At 44.9% G+C, this 13,186-nt stretch overlaps 1 protein-coding gene across 1 annotated transcript in view; it reads right to left on the bottom strand.

The window, feature by feature from the left end:
* PCNT (pericentrin) overlaps positions 1-13,186 on the bottom strand; it is a 1,129,672-nt gene that overhangs the window by 653,280 nt on the left and 463,206 nt on the right. Inside the window, exon 18 of the mRNA XM_086956243.1 lies at positions 7,754-7,879. Coding sequence (XP_086812369.1) covers positions 7,754-7,879 — 126 coding nt within the window. The remainder of the gene's footprint in view (positions 1-7,753; positions 7,880-13,186) is intronic.

The raw sequence follows: 13,186 nt of genomic DNA, 5'->3' as shown, positions 1-13,186 counted from the left end.
CGGAGAGTGACGTGGAATCGGAAGCTGATCCAAAGACACATGTCTATGTTGGTGCAGAGGGTCAACAGCAGAAACCCCAGAAACGGATGAAGAAATTGGCACCAGAGGCAATGATGCAAAGGTAGACGTAGACGACAGTAACACCGGCGACGGGACAACCACCGTCGAAGCAGTAGACGTCAAGACCACAGCCGTCGACAAAGCTGCCTTCGACAGAGCCACAGTCAACAGAGTCGCCGCCGACGAAACCGCTGTTGACGGAGCACCCGGCGACGGAGAGGCTCTCTTTACAGCAAGCGTCAACGAAGATTAGATGTTGACGAGACTCCCTTTTTAGACGTCGACGAGGAGGTTGGGATCGTCGACGAGACAGATTTGAAGCTAACACACACCATCATAGACACAGACTACGTTGACGCAGCCGCCGTCGACGACGACCCGCTGGCACAAGTCGTCGTCAGAGACCTGGAGGTGGCAGATTTCATCGTCGGAACGACCGTCGAAGCACCCGTCGACTATATAGTATGTTTTTTAGTGGAAACATGGTTAGAAGGAGCTGTGGACGCCTGAGAGTCAAATCTCTCAGGCGTAGGCGTAGCAGGAGGAGGTGCAGACACAGCAGGAGCCTTCTGGAGTTGGTTTCCTCTTATTTAGGATAAGGAGATGGCAAATCCTGCACACTGCTACCTTTAGAAGTGGCACTAAACGCAGCTGACGCAAGGCTTTCTGCATCAGAAAGAGGTGAATCCTTATCCTTCAACCTCTGCAAACACAGGAGGAGACGCCCTTCCCTGTCCTTAAAGATCTTGTTTGAGAAAGTCCTGCAAATTTTCAATTTTCCTACCTCATGCTCTGGATAGAGGCAGTAAATACACTTCTTGTGAGGGTCCTCTGAGAAGAGCCGCAATTTCCCACAAGAAGCACATGGTCAAAACAGACTTCTTACTTGAAGACATTCCAGAAAACTGTAGAAATCCAGAAAGAAGTTGAAAAACTGAGCAGAGCTCAGGGAGACTCCCTCCACATGACGTGCGGTAGAAAATCTGAGGGCCTGAGCCTTTGAGGAGAAGTGTGAGAAGTTGGCCTGATATATAATGCTCATTATTCTAGTGAGCACTTTGTATCAGTTCAAACAACCCTTATTGATGATTGGTTGTAAGTCAACCTTATAGACCAGCTATCCTAGTAGCATGGATACGAGCAGTCTTCGGGCTAAACTCTAGAGGGCGTGTTAAGCCAGCTGTTATACCATCACATATACCCCTTGAACACCAAGTGAAAGGACACCACACAAGTGTTATGAAAATAAACAGTGTATTTATTTAGATCACAACAGCCCTGTACTCTTTATGAGGAAAGGGTACTAAGCACACAACAAAACTTACGAAAATACTATAAGTTGCACAATTTACACAAATGCCCGAGGGGCACGAAAAACCATATACTCTAAAAGTGGAATGCGAAATTACTAGCAGGTAAGTACCAATCTCATAGGGTTTGGAATCGCTAGGACTGGCCTACTGAACCTTCAGATTACTAGCAGGAGGCCTAAGGGACTCGGGTGCAGAGTGTGCACTCTCACGCGGGATGCGGGACAAAGTCTATGGAGGCTAGTAAAAGCAAAGTTAGTGTTCTCGGGCGAATCCGACTAGGTAGAGCTGAAACGAAAAAGGATCTGGACCCTTGGATAGTGAGGCTATGCTGGGGCACCGAAATGCCGAAGTTACCTAGCCCAGGGGCTGCGGCTGCATAGGTCTGGAAAGACGTCGGGAATCCTCGTTGCAGTCTATGGAGCCTGAAAGAAGGAGTTGCTGGCAGGCGACCAGTGAAGAAGTTCGAAGTGATCCAAGCCTGGATCGGAGATGGAAGACACCTGTAAGCAGAGGAGACCAAGTTCTGAATCACTAGCCAGTGATTAGATGGGCACCAGGATAGCACCGGATGGAGTCACCTCGACCAGGTGAGTGGGCGACGCTGGGCTCTGCAGTCTCACGGACCAGGAGGCGTTGTCGGCGACCAGGATGGAGGTGCGAGCTGTCCCACGATGGTTGCTGCTGTCGACGTCGCTGGACCCAGGATTGGGGCAACAAGTCTTAGCAAATTCAAGCCCACGCGGTGGACTTAAAATGGCGTCTGGAGTGGACCAGGAGGGTCCGGGGTGCTCCTCTTTTGGAGGGGAGCAAGGGCCAGTCGGGAGCAACCAGACTAACAGTGTTGATGTCGTCGTTAGTCATCGGGAAGGCCACAAGCCAGCGGGCTAGTAGCCAGACAACGCGGTGAGCAGCAAAAAGCAGAAGGGCCCCACGCAGATCTCGTGGATGCTAAGGGGCTAGACTTCGGTGCTGGAGCTGCTCAGGGTCGGGGCTTCTCGGACCCCAAAGCACTCACTCGAGGATCCCTCGGCGGTCGTGCTGGATAGAAGTCGTGCAGTTCTGATGATGGCCGGTCCCTCGAGGTCTCGTCGCACCTACGGTTCTCAGCTTAGCTGTAGAGGTAGGTAGAGGTCAGAGGTGCCAGGGAAGCCGGGTCTCGTCGTGCTGGTCGGTCGGATTCCGGAGGAAGGACGTGCAGCAAACCGCAGTGTTCTTAGATGGTGCCTGCGGGTGCAGGGTGACTACTCCTTAGTCACAAGGGAGAAATCTTAGGAAGAAGTCTTGAGTTCCTGTCGTAGAAAGTAGTTTCAGGATTCAAAGATGATCTAATTTGGAAGGGGGCCCGCTCCTATCTTTACACTAGGAAAAGGGGCTGGCACGCGACTAGGTCCTGCCCATGGGTGGGACCAGGAAGGGGGGTAGTTACACCCCTCTCCCATGCCGGACTTTCCCCAGATCAGGGGCCGGTGTGCCCCTGGAACTGGTTCTAGCCGGCAGATGCATAGTGAGCACTGGGGTGCCACTTGCAGTCACCTTCCTCTAAAGCCCTGCCTACCCAGGATACACAAAACCCTGTCTGGGATGGTGCTAGCACCGCCCCTCACAGGAAACCCTTTGTCCAAGCTCCCCTCGCTGGAAGGACTCCCAGCTGCAGGGGGTCAGACTTGTGTCTGTGGTGGCAGCATCCATTTTGTGATGCTGAGTCTCGAGTTTACTTTAAACGGGGTTCACAGTTACATACATGTCGTGTCCCTCTAGAAGGGTGGAATGCTAACCCCGTTGCCAGAATTGGCGAGGGGTTAGTATTCCAATTCGTATGACACCTTACTCGACATGTTTTGATAAAGCGATACCAGAGATAGCATATAACCGCGAGGATTATAATGCACTTAAGAGTATATGGTATGCGTTATCATGGAACAGCTATTAAGACTTGGTTCCGCAAGCTGCAAACGGGCTCAGCTCATGCCAGAGCACCATCTCACACGATTCCAAGCACTCTGCCTTCAGGATTGCCAAGGCCTGCCATAGGAGTGACTGATAGGAATCTGTGTGTCCATTTTAGGGTTAGATATAGGTATACTATATCTAAAGCAAAGGGTGATTACACCACCTTGCCCCAGCTGTCGTGCAGCCAGTTGTGTCAGATTTAGATGGCCAGCCATGGTAAATGCACCTAAGATACATGGAATCCATTTTACAGAGAGAGCAGTAGGCCTGGGGCCCTGAATAGCAGGGTCCCAGGTCAACTAAGTCGGAAAACCAGCAAAACACCAGGCAAAAAGTTGGGGGCAACCATAGTCAGGTATCCACCTTCCTACAAGAAGGTTCTAGAGGGGTGCTTGCGCCTGATTGGCTGTAGTTTGGACTAACATAATGACATGGATATGCTATAAAAGTGTTTTTTCTTCTGTGTTAATGCTAACCTTTGTACTTATAAGTATTTATGGTTTTGGAATGTATGTAATTATGTTTTTATATACATATATTATTGGTTGTATTGCTATTTTGTTTACCGTGGGGGTCCCACTTCGACAACGGGGAATATTCAAGCATGTGAATCTATGAAAGACACCCAAATACTGGAGAAGATATTTTCCAGATGGCTGGAAAGTAAACTGGTCACTGGCAGCATAAATGAGAAGGAAAGCACCTGCAGCAAGCAGGAACACCACAACGGGTGTAACCCCAGAAGGGAGATAAGTACTCCGCCCTGTGAAGGATTAGAAGAGCCAAAACAAGGGGAAACAAACTATCCTGAAAAACCTACTACAACGACAGAGTGAAAACTCAGTACCACCATAACAATCATTGAATTGGCATAAAGCAGAGTCAGCATGCGCGCCAAAAAGGGAAGACACCATCAAAGGGCATGTCAACCTCAAACCTGGAAGTACGCAATCATGCACACTGATGTAGAGCTATGGAAGAGGCCATAGCTCAACCAACAGAATCAGTGGTATCCATACCACAGCAGGGGCTAAATAGGCAGCTTTTTGCCATCTTGTTCCGTTGGAACAAGAGCATTCTGGGCTTTCTCCAGAAGGGAGGGCAAGAGGCACTCAACTGACTCCTACAATGTAATGGAGAAGCGGGTGAGGACACAAAGTTTTCAGAGCTCGTACGGCAGAGCTAGAAGAGAAAATACACTTACCTTAAGCGTCACTTTTCCTGACCTGTCCTTTTGGAGGGACAGGAGGGATAAAAATAAATATTTGGGGTGGCTAAAGCAGCCTGAACCACAGAGCTCAGATTAGATGGATTCTCCGGGGCTAGGCGATGCCTGTGAGAAATAGGGCCATCGACAGGGAGCCCAGTTTCAGGTTTAGTCAAGTACCCAACAGGATATCAAAAAAGCATTCACTATAAGCAAGGACAGGCTCTGTGTTATACTGGTCAGGATGTAGAATGCAGAGTAAAGAGTCTGTTGGCACTTCCACAGAAGAAAGTTGTAAATCGAATACAGCCGGGACTCGCCTCCATAGCCAAACCGGGAGTAGATAGGAGGCTGGAGAAGATTCTAAGCTACTGGCATCCCCCGAGTCAAGTAACCAGCTAGACTGCATAGTGGTTGGAACAGTGTCCGGGATGTTGACACACCACACCTGCCTTAGTGCCTCCACAACTATGGTCCTCAGAAGGATAAAATGGAGGAAGGGCTCCAGTGAGCAGAGGAAAATTGTCGGAGACCGTCGACTACATCGGCGCCGCATCAGACACCATAACTAAAGCCGGTCGATGCCAAGAATGTGACGCCTCGACATCGGAAGGAGCGTCGAGCGGCATCAACAGCGCCACAATCAGAAATGATAGAAAAGAGACATACACCGACATTGCAGTCTGCAGACCAGAAGCCGGAGCCGAAGGGGATAGCCTCGACAGACTGTGCACCAGCATTGCTATGGCAACCTGAAGCAGAGGTAGAATCCGCTGGCGGGGACGAGGCATGACCTCATGCACCTTTGTGGGGCTCAAGGGTGCTCCAGAGAAAGGGGACAAACCAAAATAGAATTAAGAGATATATAATATTTTCTCATCTGGGTCAAAGTCGCCACGGCCCCAGGATAAGTGAGGAGGAGCGGACCAGGCTCATGCCCTGACTTCAGCAGAAGATCAGGGGCTAGCAGTAGACGACGTAGGCAGGAGGCAAAGCAATTCAACTGCCTACATCGAGACTTACCTCCAGATGGCAAAGGAAAATAACGCTCGCAGATATGGCTCCTACAGCAGATGTGTAGTCGGTCTGTAGAAGGCATGGAAAAGGAACGAACATCAGACTGTCAAGAGAGGGCTTATATGGACGCCGATGAAATCACATTCAAGAGACTAGGTCACTACGGTGTATCTAGACACTCTCTACCTGCGCACAGAGGCACTGCTGAAAACATTTCAAGAACCAGTCTGGACACTGGGGAGGATTCTAAGATCAGGAATCTGCAGCTAGAGGTCTATCAGATATGTAAGTCAATCAGGCTGCATTATTAACTATACATTCTCTGCTGAAATGAGTTTTCTCTACACTTGGATGCTGCAATGTAGTTCTATGACATTAATCGGAAGGATTATTTTGAACATGTATGAAAAAATGAGTTTTCTGTTTGGCTTGCATTGCACAGCCCTACTTATGAACGTATAAAGACATTTTGGGATGCTGCTTCCATGGAAAAAAAGAACAATTGCAAAAACAAAAGTGTTCCAGGGTCCACACACACACAGCAGACAGTTATTCCAGCATTTATGACTATGGAAAAAGGTCCTAAGATGAAAAAAATATGGCACTGCGGGAGCGATGAGCTGTAACTGCAGTCACCCAAAGGGGATGTATGCTCTCTTTAATTTAAAAGCACTGAGACTACCAGTGGGTGTAAGTTTGGTACAACAAGGACCGCCATACATGTGGGGAGCAGGGTATGTGTAGAGGGAGTTAAGGTGACCCACAAAGTCACAAATGACGGGTAGTCGTAGTGGTAACTACTCCTCTTAGCTCAACATATGGAACCATCACCTGAAACTAGAGCGGATAACATTAGAGCAGGGAGCTGGAACCATGCTCAAGAATATCCGTGGTGCAAATATATACCATGATTGAATAAAGAATAAAGAAAAATAGCAGTTTGAAGGAAGTTAGTCAATGATTTTATTTTTGGTTTTCAATGCTTGTTTTTCACATTTTAAAAATGCTACTAAAGATAATTAACAAAAATTGTAATATTTCTTGGCCTACTACAGAGCGCTTTAAACGGAGATCTGTGCCCCAAGGGCCAAGCTTGAAAACCCTATTATCAGGGAGCTCCCAATCTGCACCCTCTCCCTCAAAGACAAGGATGAATTATATCTTTCATTACCAAAAAGATTCGACAAGCCACTTTAGCAATGCCTTCCGGGAAAAACCCAGCCTCAATGAATTCCTCATGGAATTTTCCATTTAGGAAATTTACAGGACACCTTAAATCGAGAATGGTCAACTCCTATACAACCTATGTGGGTTAAAATAATTCACACAATTTTTTTTTTAAACAACTACATAGCTTAAAAATCTTATAAACGGACAGGAGAAAACATACACAGTTAACTTTGTCTTGCAGTGGTTAATTTGGATTATTTTGGCACAAAAGAGGGCATGAGTTTTTATTCCCTGTCACCACAATTCTGTTGACCCTTCAAAATTTAGTGGTATTTAGTCGATAAGACCACCTTCATCAGGACAAAATTAATATATTTCTCCTCCTAACTGGTATCACCCGTGCACCAGCACATGTGTGAGTCCTCCCCGTTTGTTTTTTTTAAAAAAAGGGTATTTTGATGTCACAGTTAAAAATCGTTTTCGTTGTTCCGTGGTGATTATATATTTACCATTGGATGGGCTGTCTCTGTCCCATTTGTTCTCAGTGAAGTCACCATGTTTTGGTCACAGAACCATGAATACAATATTTTTCTGGTTATTTGGACCAGTTTTTTAAATAATCCTGCCCAAGCTTACCTTACCCTAACCTACCTTTGTTAATATCAATTATACCAACAATATCATAATATATCGTCCGTCAAATGAACAAAGCCACAGGTGACTGAAAATAATCTCACTAACCAACACAGGACATTAACCCAACCCTATAGACATTTTTTTTATGGAACAGAACTAACTCAAGCTGCTCAGTTCAAACTGGGTAGACTGTGCATTCCTAAAGCCAGGACAATCTGCTTGTACGGCTAAAATAGCTGATAGCTGTGTTAACTTGTTATAATTAATATTACCTTGGTCCGTTCCTGTTAATTCCCCTCCCCCTGATTCACTGTCCACAACTGTATGTTCAACCTTCTCATCAAGAGCCCGCTAAATTTACCAAGGATGATTTGCCCTGCCTTGACAGCGAAATACTCACCCGGATAATTAGCTCATTTTTTTCCTGGATCTGCTGCAAAAGCTGATCCTGTTTTTGCTGGTGAATTGACTGCTTGTGCTGCTCACAATCATGCAAAGAGGATTTCCGTTCTACTTCAAATTCAGCCTACATGCAAAGAAAGGCCAGAATACATGATTAAAAAGCAAACTTCAAAGGGTATGCAATTCCTACTGAATACATTCAGTTAATTTGGTGCTTGGAAGTAATCAGTCACTGGTTTCAAAACATACAAATGTAGATAAATATAGCCACACGGTTTGCTGCAGCGAGCTAGACTGGTTGTTAGAGGCCCAGAACCAGAGTAATAGGCCCAAACCACAGAACTGGAGAGAGCCTTTAATAACTAGTATAGTCAGAGGCAGGTATTTGAGGCTTTTGGAACATTCCAACACTGTGGGTAGAATGCTCTAAATTAAAGAGCGAGAAACAAACAAATAGTGAAATGTGGCAGAAGACTTCTGTACACCATTATTACCCCTGAGCCACTTCATTGTCTTCATTGAAGCTACCAGCATTCCAATGTTCTAAACAAGCATTCAGCCAAATCTTTCAATACCGACCCCATTAATTTCACACCACACAATTGCAATCCACTAGTATGCATGTGTAGTTATATTGTGTGTGATACATACACACACACACACATATTCCCTGGCAAAAAACAAAGGTTACAAGGACGTTCTAGTTAGGCGCAGGTTTCACTCGTACAAAACCAGTGAAATTCAGCAGATAAGTTAGCAGAGCCAACTACTCGCACTCTGGCAATGCACTGCTTATGACCTCACATATTACATCACCCATGACATGGACAGTGACTTCACTGATTAAATTATCCAGTGACTGTTTTTAAAATATTTATGAGTGTTAAATATATATACACCAGGGTGTGTTGGTGAATCAGTTGGTGCATGAGTGCCTATATGGATGATTGAGTGGGTGCATGACTGTATAAGTGAGTGATTAGGTGTCTCAGAGAATGTATGGATGAGTGGTTGTTTGACTATCAGTCTGTCAGTTGGTATCTAAGTGGCTGTATCGGTGGGTAATTGGTTGTCTGAGTACCTGTATGGGTGTTTTTGTGCATGGGAGAAGGTGCGTGTGACTGTATGGATGAGTGAGTGGGTGAGCGAGTCAGTGGCTACATGGGTTTGTGATGACTCAATGTGTGAGTGGCTGTATGAGTAAATATCTCAGTGGTTGTATTAGTGAGAGTGGGTGTATGAGTAGCTATACGAATGAGTGGATGTGTGTCCAGAACTACCTCTCCTGTTAACTCCAACACAGCTCGACTGCTAAGAGGTCTCCAGAGGCCACGCCCCCCTTTCCCACCACTCCACAAACGCGACTCCTGGAGCACTACTGGTTGGGGGATAAATAACACTTTACTCCGGAGGGTCCTTGGGGGCCAACGACCCCTCCTATCACCTCTAGTAAGCCACACAGCTGTACTGATAAGAGGTTGTTGAAGGCCATGCCCCCTTTCTCCACTACTCTGCACACGCGCCTCCTGGCGCACCACTGCATGGGGGAATCAGTCCAGTTTAGTCCTGACGCCTTCAGAAGTAAAGACCTCTCAGCAATCCCGCTGTGTGAGACTTACTGGAGATTACAGGAGCGCTTGTTGGCTTCCAAGGACCCTTTGCAGCCAAGGGGACTTGATCCCCCACACCCCCACCAGCAGTGCACAAGGAGGCATGTTTGCAGAGTAGTGGAGAAAGGGGGCAGGGCCTCCGGTGACTTGCAAGTTATTTTTTCCAATGTTGGTTTTTTAGGGAGGGGACAACGTGCCCCCTGCCTTCCCTGGACAGTTTTGGAGCCTGGGTGGAGCCCTTTTTTAGGTCTCACCTGACCCAGTGCATGCGCTGGCCTGGCGAGACTTTTAGTAGGGGCATATAAAATGCTACCATGGCAGGCCTACAGCTTGCGTGCATGTGCGCGCGCTTACGAGCAGAGGCGCCATATGGCTTTCCTCGTCATACTCATTAAGCACAGCGCTCGCCGCGCTTGATAGCGATCTTTCACTTTTGCAGCCGCTCTGACGTTACTTTTACGCTAGTGATAACTATTCAAACATGTGCATTCAATACTTCCAATATGAACGTCAAGCTCCAGGTCATGAAATGCACATTTGACACAATCCCTGAGGATGGAGCATCATGGAATGCAAGGGTGGTATCGGCTATAAAATGCAAACTAGAAGATACTAGACTATAATTAGCCTGCAGGTACTATGTCCTTCTTGAAAGCACCTACTTGCTGACGTGCTACACATTCGTCAGTTTCATTAAATTCTAAACCAACTTTGGCGGATTCCTGTTGCTACGATGGATTACTGTCCAAAGCGAAGAAGGTGTCAGAAGACTTTTTAAATTGTGTATTACGAAATAAAGATGCAGTTACACTCTTTCTTTGACACGGGGTTATGTTCTAGAATACTTAACACAGCCAAGTAGCATCAGTGAATTTTTTTAGTTTAATTATTATTATTTTTTAAGAAAGAACATCGTACTCAGGCTACTATTAAAAACATAACATAGGGCTCATAAGCACAGTGTTCTCCAAGCAAATGTACATAAAAACCCCAACAATTCGGCATTATTTTCTTTTTATGTGAAATACGTGAAATAGACTCCAGCCAGCTGGTCTGAAGACGCCGTTAGTAGAAGCAAGCTCTATCCGCATGAGGTATTGACTGACTTTTGGAAATGTTAATACTTGTGAAAAATAAAAAACAACTCAGTGATATCTAACAAAAGGACCTTCTACCTCGAGTGACAGTTTAAACCTACAAGAATTCCTTTAACTATATTATATATATATATATATATATATATATATATATATATATATATATATATATATATATATATATATATATATATATATATATATATATATAAGAAGAAAATAGATGTGCCTGATATTCTGAAGATAAGGGTACCGGATACACGGAACTAAAATACTGCAAGTTTGAGTACAGCAGTTAAAAATATTTATCTGGCTTGGACACCTAAATACTAACAGGTGACAAACATTTATGAATCTTTAATGTAACCTATAACATTATAGTTACTTCGGGATAAATAGACTGAAGATACCCCTACCTCCAAGAACAATGTATATTTATTGGCCCTGATGAAGGTGGCATAGTTTTATGTTCGCACCGAAACGTACGTTGGCCACTTACAGACAACAGAAAATCCAACTAAGAAGGATCCCCAAAAAAAGAAGGATAACAAATGTTTAATTATAAAAAATGTTTTGGATCTGACATCTAAATAATATCCCCTGTGGGGGCTCCTGTAAATTTAGTTGATTGTCTGATTTTTTTTTATTGATCCTTTGTGTGTTGTATGCAAGAAATAGTATGTATGAACAGTATGATTGGTGAGATTGATTTGGATGAATGACTGAAGCAATTCTTTTTTAGCTTTACTTTCTTATATTGGAATGTTTTGGTGGGGGCACTAATTGAAATTTTGTATTGTGTATTGATTGTATAATTACTCTTTTCAAAAATATAGGAATGATCATATTTATGTATTTGTATAAAAAAAATCCTTCTGAAAAATACAAAAAAAAGGTTTTTTGAAATGAACTCTAAACTAAAAGAAATAAATGATAAACAAAGCCTCTATACTGTGTCCCATATATTGATCTAGTTTTGCTTTGTCCTTGTAAGAAAATGGTTTGAGTTATACCAACTTGTTAAAATTGGATAGGTCAGTCCAGAGGTTTCTATTTCACATATTTTTCAGGTTTCTTCCCCCTCCTCTAGACCTAAAAGAAATTAATATTGGGGGTACCCTTAGCTATGTTATATTATTTTCTTTTTATGGCATGCTGGACTGAGAAATGTCCATCAGATTTTGTTAAAACTAATGGCCATCACATATGTTTATTAGGAAGCCACCAGCTCCAGGAAGTTGAGTAGACAAGATATGCACCAAGAGTGAACACAGTCAACAGAAGAAGGAACACGTCACATAACTTTGCTCTGGTACAAAAACAGTGCAAATCCATTCTGGGCTAGTTCGCTGCCTGCGTAAGATGTAATAGAACTAGCGGAATTTGTGCAAAGCAAAACACTAGCATTTCTTCTGAAGACAATACTAAAATACATTTCCTCCACGTTCCAAATATGAACAAGCATTGGCATAGCCAATAGGTCTCGCATTTGGGACCTTATAAGTGTTTAGCCATACAACAGTTGGTGTTGTTGCACCAAGGATATTCTGCTGCATAACTAAATACTTATACGGTCCAAAAAGCGAGACCTATTGGCTATGCCAATGCTTGTTTGATAGGGACGCAGGCCGTGCGGCTCCCCTCCCCGGGTTGATTTCAGCCCTGGGGACCTAGGGGCTTGGCCTTCCAATTCTGCTTCACTTCTAGAACGCAAAAACATTTTTGTGCTTTTGCCTACTAGAAGTGGAGCAGGGTTTGCTCAATCAATATAGTGGCTACCTTCATTCTCATCTGGTGGACCTCCCAATACTCTATCCCCCAGGTCGGAAGGTAATAGAATCTTAGGAGGGGATCTCTCCAGTGGTGTACATTCTCCAGAGGCAGGCTCTGGGTCTTTGAGCGAGCCAGAGCCTGGGAGGCTCTGGTTGATGCTACAAATCAAGCAAATTCCCCACCGGGCATTTTGAAACAAAACTCCTCCTTCACATCCCGGCCATCTCTCAAACTCTTTCTTCCACCTTACTATTTGAGAACCCTATATTGATTTTGAATGTCCCCTTACTTAAACCTTTTAGCTAGGATAAAGGCCAGGTCCTGAAATCTGCTTGTAATCATTGTATTGGAAGTATGAGGAAACGGGCCTAGGTGACAGAAGGCTAGTGAGCACGGCCTTTAAATGATTGCTGCCACCCATTTCGTGACTTTGTCCCAGGACATATGTCCAGATCATGTGAAAAATTTCTCTGTGGAAATATTTGTTTATGTGCCCCGGGGTGAGGTACGCCCTGAGCAGGATAAAAACATGAATGAACTAAAATCTGGCATTTCTCGATATCTTAGGGTTCCCAGCCTGGGTGGGCTCCCAGTCTTTATCCGCTATAGCAGTACCTAAGTCAGTCGCACAATGGTCTCTCAATGTACTTTGGGGGCAGTAGTGTATCCTTTCCTATTGCTCTTTAAGGCAGTTAACTGCTCTAATCCTGGCCCCTGCTGTGCCAATGTATCTGAAGGTGTTATGATGTTGCAGTTCCAAGGTGCTCGCCCTCCAGTGCCGTCAAATGGCCGCTGTCACCCCTCTATGCAGCAAAAAGTGGCCCTGGGGATGGTCCAAACCTTCTCTAAAATTCTCAAATGGGAGCAGCTTTCCGTCTCCATAAAGTTGTCACAAGCTATTTGCCCCTGCCTATGTCTAGTCTCTAATACCCTCCCACTGCCCTCAATTTG

The sequence above is a fragment of the Lissotriton vulgaris genome, chromosome 2_1 (genome assembly GCF_964263255.1).
Source record: "Lissotriton vulgaris chromosome 2_1, aLisVul1.2, whole genome shotgun sequence".
Lineage (NCBI taxonomy): Eukaryota > Metazoa > Chordata > Amphibia > Caudata > Salamandridae > Lissotriton > Lissotriton vulgaris.
Note: the sequence above shows the minus strand (reverse complement) of the source record. Positions and strands in the feature narration are given on the sequence as shown.